Source organism: Xyrauchen texanus, chromosome 3, assembly GCF_025860055.1.
Source record: "Xyrauchen texanus isolate HMW12.3.18 chromosome 3, RBS_HiC_50CHRs, whole genome shotgun sequence".
In the NCBI taxonomy this organism is placed as follows: Eukaryota; Metazoa; Chordata; class Actinopteri; order Cypriniformes; family Catostomidae; genus Xyrauchen; species Xyrauchen texanus.
In genome coordinates, this window is record NC_068278.1 from 24,751,766 (window position 1) to 24,765,284 (window position 13,519).

Below are 13,519 nucleotides of genomic sequence, written 5' to 3' on the forward strand. Positions count from 1 at the left end.
TAAGGAAGACTTAGCTATTTTATTCTCTGTTGCCTTGCTTTATTTACATATATTCCACAGTTATTGCTGTGTTTGTTTCCTTAACTTTCTGTTGCGACCTGCACAGCAATAGTGGGGTTTTCTCTCCTACGTAAAACAATGTACGCAGAGGTAAGGGACAGTTGAAAATTGACACTGGTGTTTATAAATGAGAATAGTTTATTGTGTATGTGCTTTCTCTACTGTACTCCAGGAAATGTTGAAGTCATCCGATGACGTGTGTTACCCCGATTTGTTCACACACATGAGCACTCTTCAAAAACCTGTGTGTACAGTGCTTATGTGTTTACATGGCAAAATAAGCTGCATTCTCTGAGAGAAACCAAGGTGTGTTAAACCGCTTTCTCTTAATCCCTTAAGTGGCGTAAGGAAATCCACCATCTCTTTTGCATGGTGTTTCATAATGACGCTTTCTGCAAAAACCCTGAAATAAACAATTTTCTTAAGTGCATGTAAACGGTGTCACTGACATAATGATACAAATAAGTAGTGACACAGTCTGACTTAGAGCATGAGAGCAATTAGATGATCAATTGCCTGAATGTCAATGTGATTACTAGGAGAGCTTTGCACATGTCATGACAATCACCATCGCAACCAGTCATCAAATGTCACTTGTAATGTGAAAAATGTTCTTGAACATTAAATCTGGGGTGCATTGTCTGAAGTGATTTAATATAATAAAGGAATATTAGGGATGGAACTGTTATTTTACAAAAGCAAGCACTGTAGGGGCAAAAGATTTGATGCATTGAAATCAAAGCTGACCTTTGATTTCCTAAATTTTTGCATGTTGAGTTTGCATTTATTCTGCTCTGTATCCATAAAATGTAGACTTAAAAAGGCAAAGTTTACCAAAAAAACAAATGTATTACCTCAACCATTTTTTTTTTCATGGAATATAAAAGGAGATGTTTGGCAGAATGTTGGGGACTGGCAGCCTCAGAAACCATTACATTTCAATGTATCTTTATTCCATACAATAATAGTGAATGGTGACTGAGGCTTTCCATCTCTAACTTACTGTCTAACATCTCCTTTTGATCTCCAAGGAAGAAGAATGTAATTTACATTTGGAACAACATGAGGGAGAACAAATGACATCAGAATTTTCATTTCTGTTTTTTTTTTGGTCAATATTAGCGAGGATGCCACAGAAGGGCACACCCATAAAATATACATGACTTAAATTATATTATTACCATGCAAATATCCTCCTTTTTATCTTAATAATAAATCTTAAATGACAATTTAAACTTGGAGACATCCAGTAATTAGCCAGATGAAATCCCAATTCACTGTGAAAATCTTATGGAGACAGAGAGCAGCCATATAAATAGCTTAACTATAGAATTTTGTCATGCAAAGGAATCTAATTTTAAGTTAAATGTAAAGAAAAATATTTATTGGCTATAACCATTGACAGAATTACCTTTGGACAACCTCTCTGGAGGTTAACTGGGGCAGTAGAGCAAGGCATTGAACATCTTATTTAGCTATTTAAATAAGGTTAAGTTAAATTAAAATGATAATAATAATTCCTTATATTTATATAGCACTTTTCTAGGCATTCGGATCACTTTACATAGTATAGGGGAAACTCCTCAACCACTACCAGTGTGATGCATCCACCTGGATGATGTGACAGCAACCATAGTGCACCAGAACGCCCAACACGACTAGCTATTGGTGGAGAGCAGAGGAGATTGATGTAGACAATTCAGGTATGTAGATTATTAGAGGGCCATAATAGATAAGGGCCAATGGGGGAATTTGACAAGGACACCGTGGTTATACTCCTACTCTTTACAAGAAGTGCCAAGGGAATTGTAATGACTACAGTTAGTCAGGACCTCGGTTTAACGTCTCATCCGAAAGATGGTGCTTTTTAGCAGTATAGTGTCCCCAGGGTGAGCACCCCCTGCTGGCCTCCCTAATACCACTTTCAGCAACAACCTTAGTTTTCCCCAGGAGGTCTCCTATCATTACTGGCTTTAGTGGGCAACCAGGTGTGAGCTGCAGGGTGATATGGCTGCTGATATATTCAAACTCCTACATTCAGGGAGAAGCACTTCCAAGACAAAGAGTTTTATTAAAAATTAAAAATAAAAAAGCAACATATTCAATAACATCCATTGCCAAATAACAGTTGCTGTATCTATAAAGTTCTAAAAATTCATAATTAAGAAAATGGGCCAAACAATGTATTTGTCTTTGATTCTTTTTAAATCTGCATATGGTTAAAAGGGACATTGTAAATTCAGGACTAGTTTTTCCATCTGTACAGATAATGGACAAAGAATAAGGATTTGATTAAGTCTGGGCCTCAAAGAAAACAAAAGATTTTAGGAACATGAAGAACTGGTGTTTAAAACAGGGAATATAAAATGGCTGGGGAATAATGTCTCCTGTATTGATTTCACACAAGGACCTATAATGCAACTGTTATGCAGTAATGTAGCTATTTTTGTATTGTATTGTTTTAGTAGAGAGCAATATCTCACAATGCAGCGGGAGTGTTGCACTACGGGGCATGTCCAATTCTTAAAGGGTTAGTTCACCCAAAATTAAAAATTCTGTTGTCATTTACTCACCCTTGTGTTATTCGTAACCTGTTAATTTTCTCTTCCGTGGAACACACATTGAGAAATTTTGAAGAATGTTGACGCTGCCCTTCATACAATTGCTGCGTTTCCACTATTGGGCCAAATGAGGGCATGCTAGAGCATGCCAGGGCCAGTTGCATTCCCACTTTCACATTCAGGGCTTCATCGTGCCTCCTTGGGGCTTTCTTTGGGCTGCCGATTACCCTTGGGCCAAACAAGGCCAACCGGGTATTTAGGCATGTTCAATGTCAAAGGTGCTGAACTTCCCAGGTTTTGTATCCAGCACAACTGTACAGGTTAAATAAATAAAAAAATAAAAACAATTCCAATGGACAAAGCGGTGCACAAAGAAATGATTATTCATGGTTCTGTGAACTTACAGTATATGTGTGTGCTGGGACATCGTGCCGCTGATAGTGGAGAGACCACTTGGGAAACCATGGCAGTTACAGTTGGTGAGTTGACAACACTAACTTATCTTGCTATTTACATTCCATATAAACTCGATATTCTAGATAACATGATACCTCAGCCTGAGCTTCCCTCTTGCTTATGAAATGGGCAGGGTGTGTGATGCAACGCAGCGGAGTTATTGGCCCAATGGTGGGAATGCAGATCGATTTTGGTCTTGTAGCTCGAGGTCGGAGGCTATTGGCCCCCGGCTGGCCAGTTGATAGCCCTAGCTTGCACTGGCCCGATAGTGGAAAGGTGGCTATTGAAAGAGAATGGGGACTGAAGCTCCCAAACATTCTGCCTAACTTCTCCTTTTGTGTTTCACAGAAGAAATAAATATAAATATAAATATTATATTATTATTATAAGGCCACATTAATATAGCCGGTACATCTATCTAGCTGCATAGTTCACAAAATCATAGAAAAGTTACGATGGTGTTTGTCTCTAAACTCTGTGAGCCTAATGCACTTCCAGGCAAATACAAAAGCTGTTAACCAGATGGAAGAGGTACATGTGATTGCAAGGGTGCCATGAATACATATTAGAATGATATGGATCCATTAAGTGCAGCTACGTGGACAGTGCATTAAACACATGGGCATGCATATGATCTCCTTGCTGTTTAGCCTGAGAAACATGAGGACAGATATCACTTACCAAGAATTTGAGGAGAAGCCTCATGTTCTTGGATGATCACATGTCTAGCCCCAGGGGGGATGAGAAACATCTTTAGGTAACCTTTGCAACAGTGCAAAAAAGGGCAAAGGGAGAGATAGCAGAAGCGATTAGTGAGCAAAGAAAGTCTACTGTTTTTCTGTTCTTTGCAGAGGTGGGCATCTTATCACTAGAGGGCATTTATATTTCACTGCAGAGCTGTAAACAAAGCATTGAGCTCTCAGGCTACTGCAAGTGTTCATTAAGCAGGGTCATGACAAGCCTACAAGACACAAACATCAAAACATGACAGAAAGCTCATCATCCAGATTCCATCAATAGACATCTCCATCAAAAACCAAATTACTGTAATAATGTATACCAATAATCGGTTTAACCAATATTCACACTTAATCAGAATTTTGGATCTACCAATAAATGGCACTATTCAATGGGTCTCTGAAGGATAGCACTGAACAACACCATTATGCCACTGTGTTCAACAAGAAACAATGGTGTAAAGAAGAAAAGTAATTAAAAAAACATAAAAATCAGTCAATCTCTAATAATGTTAGGCAAATAAAAACAAGTCTTCAGTTATGTACAATAACTGCTTAAGAAGGAAGTTGAATGACAGAGCCTTGAGTCATTTTTTCAACAGATCATCACAAAAGAAAACAAAACCAGCACTAGAGCACTATTGTTGCCTTCTCTAATGATGCCCATTCCTCTGCAAAGCATGATACCACTCACCAATCACATTTCTAGATTCCTCCGTTTCGTTCAGATATACATTCCGTGCTCCTTTAGGCAATAAGAAGGCTCCTCTTGTCTTCCCTTTGGGATAAAAATTTTTGTTATGTCCATTTTTGCTCTGCACTCCTTTGTCATTGACGTGTAAATGTCTCTAAAACAAAGCTAGACTTTTAAACCAGTCTCTAACAGCATGAGACTCATCTGAAACACGGTTGTGACGTAAAAAGTGGCCAGCAGTCTAATCATTGTAGCTAAGGACCGAGTAATTTAAGGCAGTGTCTGCTGGGAGGTTTTATCATCAGTTAATGTGGACAGGAAGACATCTGCTGGGAAAGATGGGGTTGCTGGTTAATCCTAATAGAGTTCAGATGAGGTTAGAGGATGGGCATTAAAGGAGCAAGAACGAAATAGGGTTGAGAAATAAGAAAGAGAGATTAAAGAAGATAGAGAGAAATAATAGTTGGTGTGTCACGACGGGAAAGGGCAGCTGACTATTTAGTCTTTGAGTGTGAGTATGTTTGAGAGAGAGAGAGAGCAAATCTATCTGCCAATCTGGTTAGATTTGGATTCATCATTCTGTATTTTGCCTTATTTTTCCATATTAGATTTTGTAAGGCATTTTTAAATATTTGTTAGAAATCTGGTAAGATTTTATTGAGCTCTTCTGGACCCTAGCCTTTTACAGCCATTTAGTCAAGCTAGGTCTGCACCACAAACCAATTTTACGTCAAACCTTTAAGCATTATTCTGGGTTAAATACAACTTAAGCTTTAGTAAAAAGCATCTGTGGCATGCTGTCTATTACCACAGGAATTAATTTTGACTCATTTTGTAAAAACAAAGGACAATTGTTTGAACAGTATTTACAATTAAAGTGTATGGGGCAAGAGTACAGCATCACAAGAAAGAAATATGCAGTTGTAGTATTACGTTGAGACGTGATTGAATTGCTTCCTAAATTGTAAAATTCTGTCCAATACTTATGACCATTTAATCCTGGTAAACCCAGAGGCTCAAGGATTGGCTGATTTGCATTAGCAGCTAGGCCCTAAGGCTGGATGATATTGCAAAAATCAATCAATAAATAAATAATTTATTTTAACTTAGTAACTTCAACATGATTCAAATAACATGTTCTTTATTAGAATGCAAACCAATCTGGTTAGAGAAATTATAGTTCTATTCATTATAGAAAACAGGTTTTCATATCAAATGTCTTTCAACGAAGGGACTGCACGCAACGTTGCCATTATCGTATGGCTTTACACACGTTATCCACCTTCGGCAAAGATACCTCAAAGAACTCTTCCCTCGCCGGAGGGTTTTCATATCAAATGTCTTTCAATGAAGGGACTGCACGCAACGTTGCCATTATCGTATGGCTTTACACACGTTGTCCACCTTCGGCAAAGTTACCTCAAACAACTCTTCCCTCGTCGGAGGGTTTTCATATCAAATGTCTTCTTTCAACAAAGATACTGTACAGCAACGCCAGCCTAACGTAGGGCAGCATATCACGCTGCTCGCCTTAGGCAGATTCTGCACAATCAGGGGCATCGACGGAGAGCCCAAAATCACACCCCAAAAAATTTAATAAACTTTCCTATTGCAAAGGCTTCACACAACCATACCAGAGATATCGCAAATTTCATGTCAATTCTGATGCTCACATCTCTTATTTTCTCCTCCAGAATAAACGCCTAACAAAAGACCTGGTTTATACCAAACTGGATCATTTCTTTTGGGGGTAGTATACTACTTTCTCTCTTTTTGGGGGTAGGCTCCTCGCCCCTGCCTCCTATCTTCGGCAGGACATGACAGTTTCGTGTACAACTCCCTCGGACTGCCGGACGGGGCCTACGTCAAAGAGAGAGACATTACTTTCTGTTTTACATTTATCAGATAAATGGCATCTTAAACATCACTCAAGCCTGCGTGTCTTCCCGATAGAAATCAATATCTAGAAATTATCAAGTTTATCTAGAAAGTCCTTAATCTAATCTATTATAATCATAAACCACTGCAGATAGAGTCCAAACATAAGAAAAGTTTCTGTGTAGAGAAGTTATATTCCAGTTTAGAATGGGGAATTAACTTGCATTACAGTCGCACAAATATGGACATGGAAAAAGGAACTTTGACAAAGACCACTGAAACATCGAATGGTATACATTAAGGATGCATGAATGATTGAATTGCGATTTAAATCGCAATATGGTCTTGTGCGATTTTCTAAACGTTTTAAACTCTAAGAGTCTGCATTCAGCGCTTCTGAAGTGCTTCACTGTGTGAGCTGTGCCCTCAGGTCACGCTGAACAGCGCAGCAATGTGCAATGATAAATGATAATCCTTACAATTAAACTTTGTTTGTCAAAATGATTGCTTCCCAAATGTCAGTTATAGACACAGTACACTTGAAACACATCACATATCAAAGCAATAATTAGTGATATATTTGAATCATCATGGTAAAAGAAGGAGCAGTGGATTTTGATTCTCCAATTTATAGCCTATCCATATGATCTGATATGAAGCGGCCGTAACTGTCACGTAATCTAACGTTTTTTTTTAAGGATATTTAAAGAAACAAAAGGAGACCATTTTGTTTATCAACATTAACACAACACCAAGGCCAGTTATGGTCTAATTAAGCCACTGTATACATGCAATATGGATGAAGTCGAGCTACAATCACACTATAAAATCACACTGGCTTTTATATCAGTCTTTATGTTGTTAACCTATGTTACATTCATTTGATAAGATTAGGGGTGGCATTAAGCCAAGCACTATTATTTTTTTTTTCTCTTATTCAGCCTTTGGTGGTGTAGCATCTGGACCAATCAGACACACACTTATTCATTATTTAAGGAATAAGCCAACAGATGTCTCAAAAATGTAACAAGCAAAGGTCCAATTAGGCCCAAGCCAACTCCGTTATGTCTGCTCCCCCACTGATCATTATCAAGCCTTTATACTGTCTTTACAAGGTCCAGCAACTAGTGGACATCAGTGACATTCCAAGCGGGGGAGGTTAGCTGCATGCCAGAGCACTCCTTTTCCCCATAGGAAATGGACATAAAGCCCAGAAAACCCAGACTTTTCTTCATCCGTTTATAGACAAACTATAAATTCACATGTATATCACCAGGACATTGTGTATGATTATTACTGTCTTGTAAAGTTCCTTTTTTACTGTATACTGTTTAATGCATGACTTATGACAGGACTACCAGCTAATGTAAAATTATTTAGTATCATGTTTCCTACCAAATGAATCCTTGTGTGACAACCTGCACAATGGTAATGGTATATATATATATATATATATATATATATATATATATATATATATATATATATATATATATATATATATATATATATAATTCTGACAGCACGCATTGTATGCTTGCTATATTAATCAGAGCATAAAGGGGCTTAAACTAACCCCAATCATGCAAATGAGTCAGCTTCCAAACAAAGGAACATTTCCCGCTTGGAAAGTGGGAAATGTTTCCCACTTTCACAGTCTGGCTTGACCACTTTCTCATTGGTCAAGCCAGACTCGAGAGGAGGTACCTCCATCAGAATTTAAAAGACATTCTCGTTTTGTTTTCCCCTGACTCTCTTCCCTCTGCTGCTATTCGTGTGGGACCGGGACCATCCGGCCCGGTCCCACACAAAAAAAGTGGCAGTGCATTCTGACGAAATATTTTATTTTAGGAATTAATTCAATACAATACAACACAACTTTATTGTCAACCATTGATGAAATTTGTCTTTGACCACACCCGCAACATCTACAACAAAGATTAAAACAAATACAATCGCATTTGTAAAAAACAGCTACATAGACTAATATAAACAGTTGCAGTAAAATTAATACAAATGTCTGTCTTACATCTGAGAGTCATTCCAAGGAGGAGGTGGGAAGGGCATTTAAAAACATTTCAAAATCATTATAACCTGTTAGTTTGGTTAACAATTCCAATGGTGGTAGGTAAAAAAAGGACCTTTTATATATAATTTTTTGCCATAGGCATTGCATAATGTCTCCCAGAGGGCAACAAAACAAAAAGGTCATACAAAGGGTGATTAATATCTTTTAAAATACACCTAGCCTTTTTATCACTTCTAGTAACGTACAACTCACCTAACTGATACTGTAGTTTGCAACTAATTTTGCTGGCTATATTAATAAATTCAGCCAGGATATTTTTATGTTTACAGCTAAGATGCCCATACCAGAATGTTAAATTAAATTTAAGCACACACTCAACCAATCATTTGTAAGAAATCTCCTGGATATTCTGATAAATTGATAATACTAACCCTAAACTGTCTACCTAAAAATAAAATTGTGCCACCTCAAGAGGTCAATCCAGAGCAAACAAACAAACAAAAATACAAAATGAGTCAAAATGATTTTATGTGGTAATTGACAGCATGCATCAGAGCTTAAGTTATACTTAACCTGTAAGCTTTAAAGTTAAAACACAGTCAATACAAAAAGAGCAGTACAGGAGAAAAAAGTGTAGGATTAGACAACACAGGATACTTGCAGATTGTGTTTTCCAACACAGGAATTTCTTTTTGCCATCTCTTGCTTAACCTTTTTCCTGTTAAAAAAGTGATAAATTCAAACAAAATACATTTAGAAAGAAAGAGGTCAAAATGCTGATTTAGTTCATGCAAATAATGTGTTAAAAGTACTAGGGCCCTATTTTAAGCGTGTAAGTGCTAAGCGCAATGCAATGCCTTAATCCATTAGCCAAGTCAATGGGCATGGCCATGAAATATTTTTCATGCAAGAGTGCGCTAAGTATAGGCGTAAGTGGGTTTGGCGAAATCACGCACGAAAGGCGCTAACCGGGTCAATGAAGATTCTTCTCCGCCACCCTGTCAAGCACCAGCGAAATAAACACAGTACATTCATAAGAAGTTGGTGGTGTAAATGGACTGTATGCAATGAACTGCATAAAATAAAAATATGGATGTACATTATTTTGTGTGTCCTTGTTAAATGGGAAATGTGATTCAGGATATAGATGTAGGTTCCGTTAAATGACAGACAATGTAAGTATTATTTTAATTTTGATCTACTGATACACAAAACATGGCTAGTATTAACAGTGATTGTATTGGCACACACTTCACTTCTACCGGTCGACCTTGATTTTGAAAAATGTAATTAATTTATTGAAACACAAAAATATTAAACCAAAAATATTTCTAAATATAATAAAAATAACAAAGTGGTCAAAAAAATCATACCAAATCCAAACATTTTACTCTCTCCTTCCAGCACGTCTGATTTGTATGACATGTCTGTCAATGTTACTGTTACCACCATCTGGTGAAATTTACAAACTGAATTTGAACTGCGCAGAGTTAAGAGGTGGTATTGAAACGTCCAAATTCCAAGGAAAAAAACTAATTAATTTGCATACAATACGCCCACAGTTTGCTTGCCTACACCCACAGTGGTGCAAACACACTACCCATGCCCATTTGGCACAAGAATTGTGCTTAGACGTTGCACACAGTCATAGCCAATGCGTTGCGCTTTGCACACTCGAAAGTAGAGCCCCTCATGATAATAAGGAAGTATAGTATAAGGAAGTGCCATTAATATGACAATTTGTGATATGAAGTGTCACAAATTGTGTACAATGACCCGTTATGACACAATCTGTTTAATGATAACTATCTTAAAACAATGTAAATAGCATGCTAATTCTGGTTAGACCCATAACAAAACATTCATTCATGACACTTTCTTACACTTGTGATGTCATGCTAATAAAGATATAGTGATTGGACCAGTCATTATGAGAAGACATTCTGCATTCATGATGCTTACAGAGGCCCATCTGGAAGGGGTCACATAGAGCTACGTAGGACTCTTTCCAAAAAGAAAATTGCAGATACAATGATGTTGTCTAAAATTATGCCACGTTTTTAGATGCCACAATCAAAGCTGCCCTATGTAAGATTTTTTTGGTCACAATTAACAAAAGTTTATTATTGAATGAGTGCATAATCAGAGTTCAAAACCCTGTCCTTGTCTTACCCGATTCACTTACTGTAAGCCTTGAATATTGTTTTTCACAGCACACGCCATCTTATGAACTTGCATGGGGGAAAAAAGTGCACGTCTTCCCCTCCTGGAGGGGAAAGGCACTGTACGCAAGCGGTACGCCCAGCCAGCTGCCCCACATACTTACCTGTTCGTACCTGACAACACACGGGATTAAACCGGCTCAACCTGGAGATTATAAAAAACTTGCGAAGGTACTGGGTTTTGCCCAGTCCAATGCACTGCAGATGTCTGCTAGAGAGGCGCCATTGGCTAGTGCCCAAGAGGACGCCACACTCCTCATGGAGTGTGCTCATAATCCCAAAGGGGCTCGCACGCCCTGGGCCTGGTATACCAACGCGATGGCATCCGCGATCCAATGGGCAAATCTCTGTTTGGAAACAGCATTCCCTTTCTGCTGTCCCCCAAAGCAGACAAAGAGCTACTCAGAGCATCTAAAGCTCTGCGTGCGATCCAAGTAGATGCGCAAAGCACGCACCGGACACAGCAATGACAAGGCTGGGTCTGCCTCCTCCCGGGGCAGCGCTTGCATGCTCATCACCTGATCCCTAAAAGGGGTCATGGGAACCTTGGGCACATAGCCTGGACAGGGTCTCAATACCACATGAGAGTACTCCGGATCAAACACCAGGCAGGAGAATGCCTGCAGGTCCCCAACCCTCTTGATGGATGTGAGCGCAGTCAGGAGGGCAGCCTTTAATGAGACTCAACTGACTCAAAGGGCTCAAAGGGGGCTCTCCGCAGGCCCAGGAGGACCACGGAGAGATCCCACGAGGGAAAGAGGCGTAGGATTGGAGAGTTTACCTCTGGCACCTCTCATAAACCTGATGATCAGGTCGTGCTTCTCCAGGATTTTACCGTCAACCGCGTCCTGGTACGCCGTTATAGCAGCCACATATACCTACAAGTTGGAGGCGGACAGCCGCCCCTCCAGCCTCTCCTTCAGGAAGGAAAGCACTGACCCTGACTGCACATCTCTTGGGGTCCCCACCTCTGAAATAACACCAACTTGCAAACAAATGCTACTTAAAGGCATATAGCTGCCTCGTAGAGGGAGCCCTGGCCTGAGTGATTTTGTCTACCACCGCTGGTGGTAGGCCACTTAGATCTTCCACGTCCCATCCAGGGGCCAGAGATGGAGATTCCAGAGGTCTGGGCATGGGTGCCAGATGGTAACCTGTCCCTGAGTGAGGAGGTCCTGCCTCAGGGAAACTTGCCATGGAGGCGCTGTCGCGAGGAGCGTGAGATCCGAGTTCCAAGTCTGGGTGGGCCAGTACGGTGTCACAAGGGTTACCTGTTCCTCGTCCTCCCCGATTTTGCACAAAGTCTGTGCATGCAGGTTCACTGGGGGAACGCATACTTGCGCAGCCCCCGGGTCCAGCGTGTCTGTGCTGAGGGGAGTATCGGTCAGAAAAATACCAGAGCGTGCAGTGGTAGGATTCCCGGGAATTATACAGGTCTACCTGTGCTTCTTCGAATCGACTACAAATCAGCTGGACCACCTGGGGGTGGAGTCTCCACTCTCCCCAGAGCATCAACTGTCGTGACAGCGCATCCGCTGTATGGTCGAGTGTGAGTGGCCCTGTCGCTGCTGACTCCATATGAGGACTTTTCCCAGCAGTTCTCAGTGGCTGCAACCTAGGTGGCTCCGCCACAGCTCGAGCCAAACACTCGGCCCTGGCATAGAGCCCCCTGCAGGAAGCTGATGCCCCCCGCCTCACGGTCAATGACAGACAGATGTCTGTCTGAGGGGTGCTTGTGGGCCTTCCTTCGGGCTCTTAGCAATGGACCGTGAGGTGGGGGGCATCAGCTTCCTGCGGGGGGCTCTATGCCAGGGCCGAGTGGTTGGCTCGATCTGCGGCGGAGCCACCTAGGTTGCAGCCAATTAGAACTGCTGGGAAAAGTCCTCAACGATGTCGCTGAATAGGCCGATCTGGGAGATGGGAGCATTGAGGAAGCGGACCTTGTCGGCGTCCTTCATCTCGACCAGATTCAGCCAAAGGTGGCGCTTCTGGACCACCAAGGTGGAAATCGCCTGCCCGAGTGCCCGTGCCATGATCTTCATTGCCCAGAGGGTGAGATTGGTTGCTGAGCACAGCTCCTGCATCACTTCGGGGTCAGTAGGTGGGCGAGTTGCGACATGTGATGCAAGCGTAGAACACCTTGGCAATTATATATGCTACCATTGCCATGTTGTCCATCCGGACCAACACGTGCTAGCCCTGGATCAATGGCAAAAGCCTCCGCAGGGCAAGCAATACAGCCAGCAACTCAAGGCAGTTGATATGCCAATGCAGTCATGAGAGAGAGACATTCGGTGAGTCTCCGAACGAGACATTAAACTCACCCGGAGGCGAGCTGCCTATCTCATCCCAGAATTCGAATGTGGCAAACAAGCATAATGGGGAATGAGAGGTCCGTGGGGGATTAGAGGAACCACTCCCACTGGAGTCCCCAAATCACCCCCAGCGCTAACTTGTACCTGTTGGTAGAAGGCCCGGGGTGGGGAGAGGCTGCAGTGGCTTTCTCCCGAATGAAGGAAAGCAGTGACCGCAACGTTGCCATGGTCATGTTCTTGCAGTGAGAACATGAACCATCCACGAATGCTGCCTCAATGTGACTATGGCCCAGACACGTGAGGCAGCGCTCGTGGCCATCAGAGGCGGAGAGATAGCGACCGCATCCAGAAATTACACACAGATGGAAAGGCATCTTTAAAAAGACGCTGTCCGTCAGTGCACAGTCTTCTAGAAATGCACCATATCCAAAAGCATACGCTTCTCGTTGTGAGGTGAATAGAACGGCAGTGGAACTCGCTGCTCAACACCGCTCGTCTCTGAAGAAAAAATCTGAATGAGTGGTTGTGAGTGAGCTCCCTTAATACCCGTATGTCCGGGGGAGTGGC

At 41.2% G+C, this 13,519-nt stretch overlaps 1 protein-coding gene across 2 annotated transcripts in view; it reads right to left on the minus strand.

Annotated features, from left to right (window-relative positions):
• Positions 1 to 13,519, minus strand: part of adamts3 (ADAM metallopeptidase with thrombospondin type 1 motif, 3) — a 198,019-nt gene that overhangs the window by 53,575 nt on the left and 130,925 nt on the right. For both annotated transcript variants that reach the window (XM_052093365.1, XM_052093359.1), the window contains exon 16: positions 3,759 to 3,839. In XM_052093365.1, coding sequence (XP_051949325.1) covers positions 3,759 to 3,839 — 81 coding nt within the window. The remainder of the gene's footprint in view (positions 1 to 3,758; positions 3,840 to 13,519) is intronic.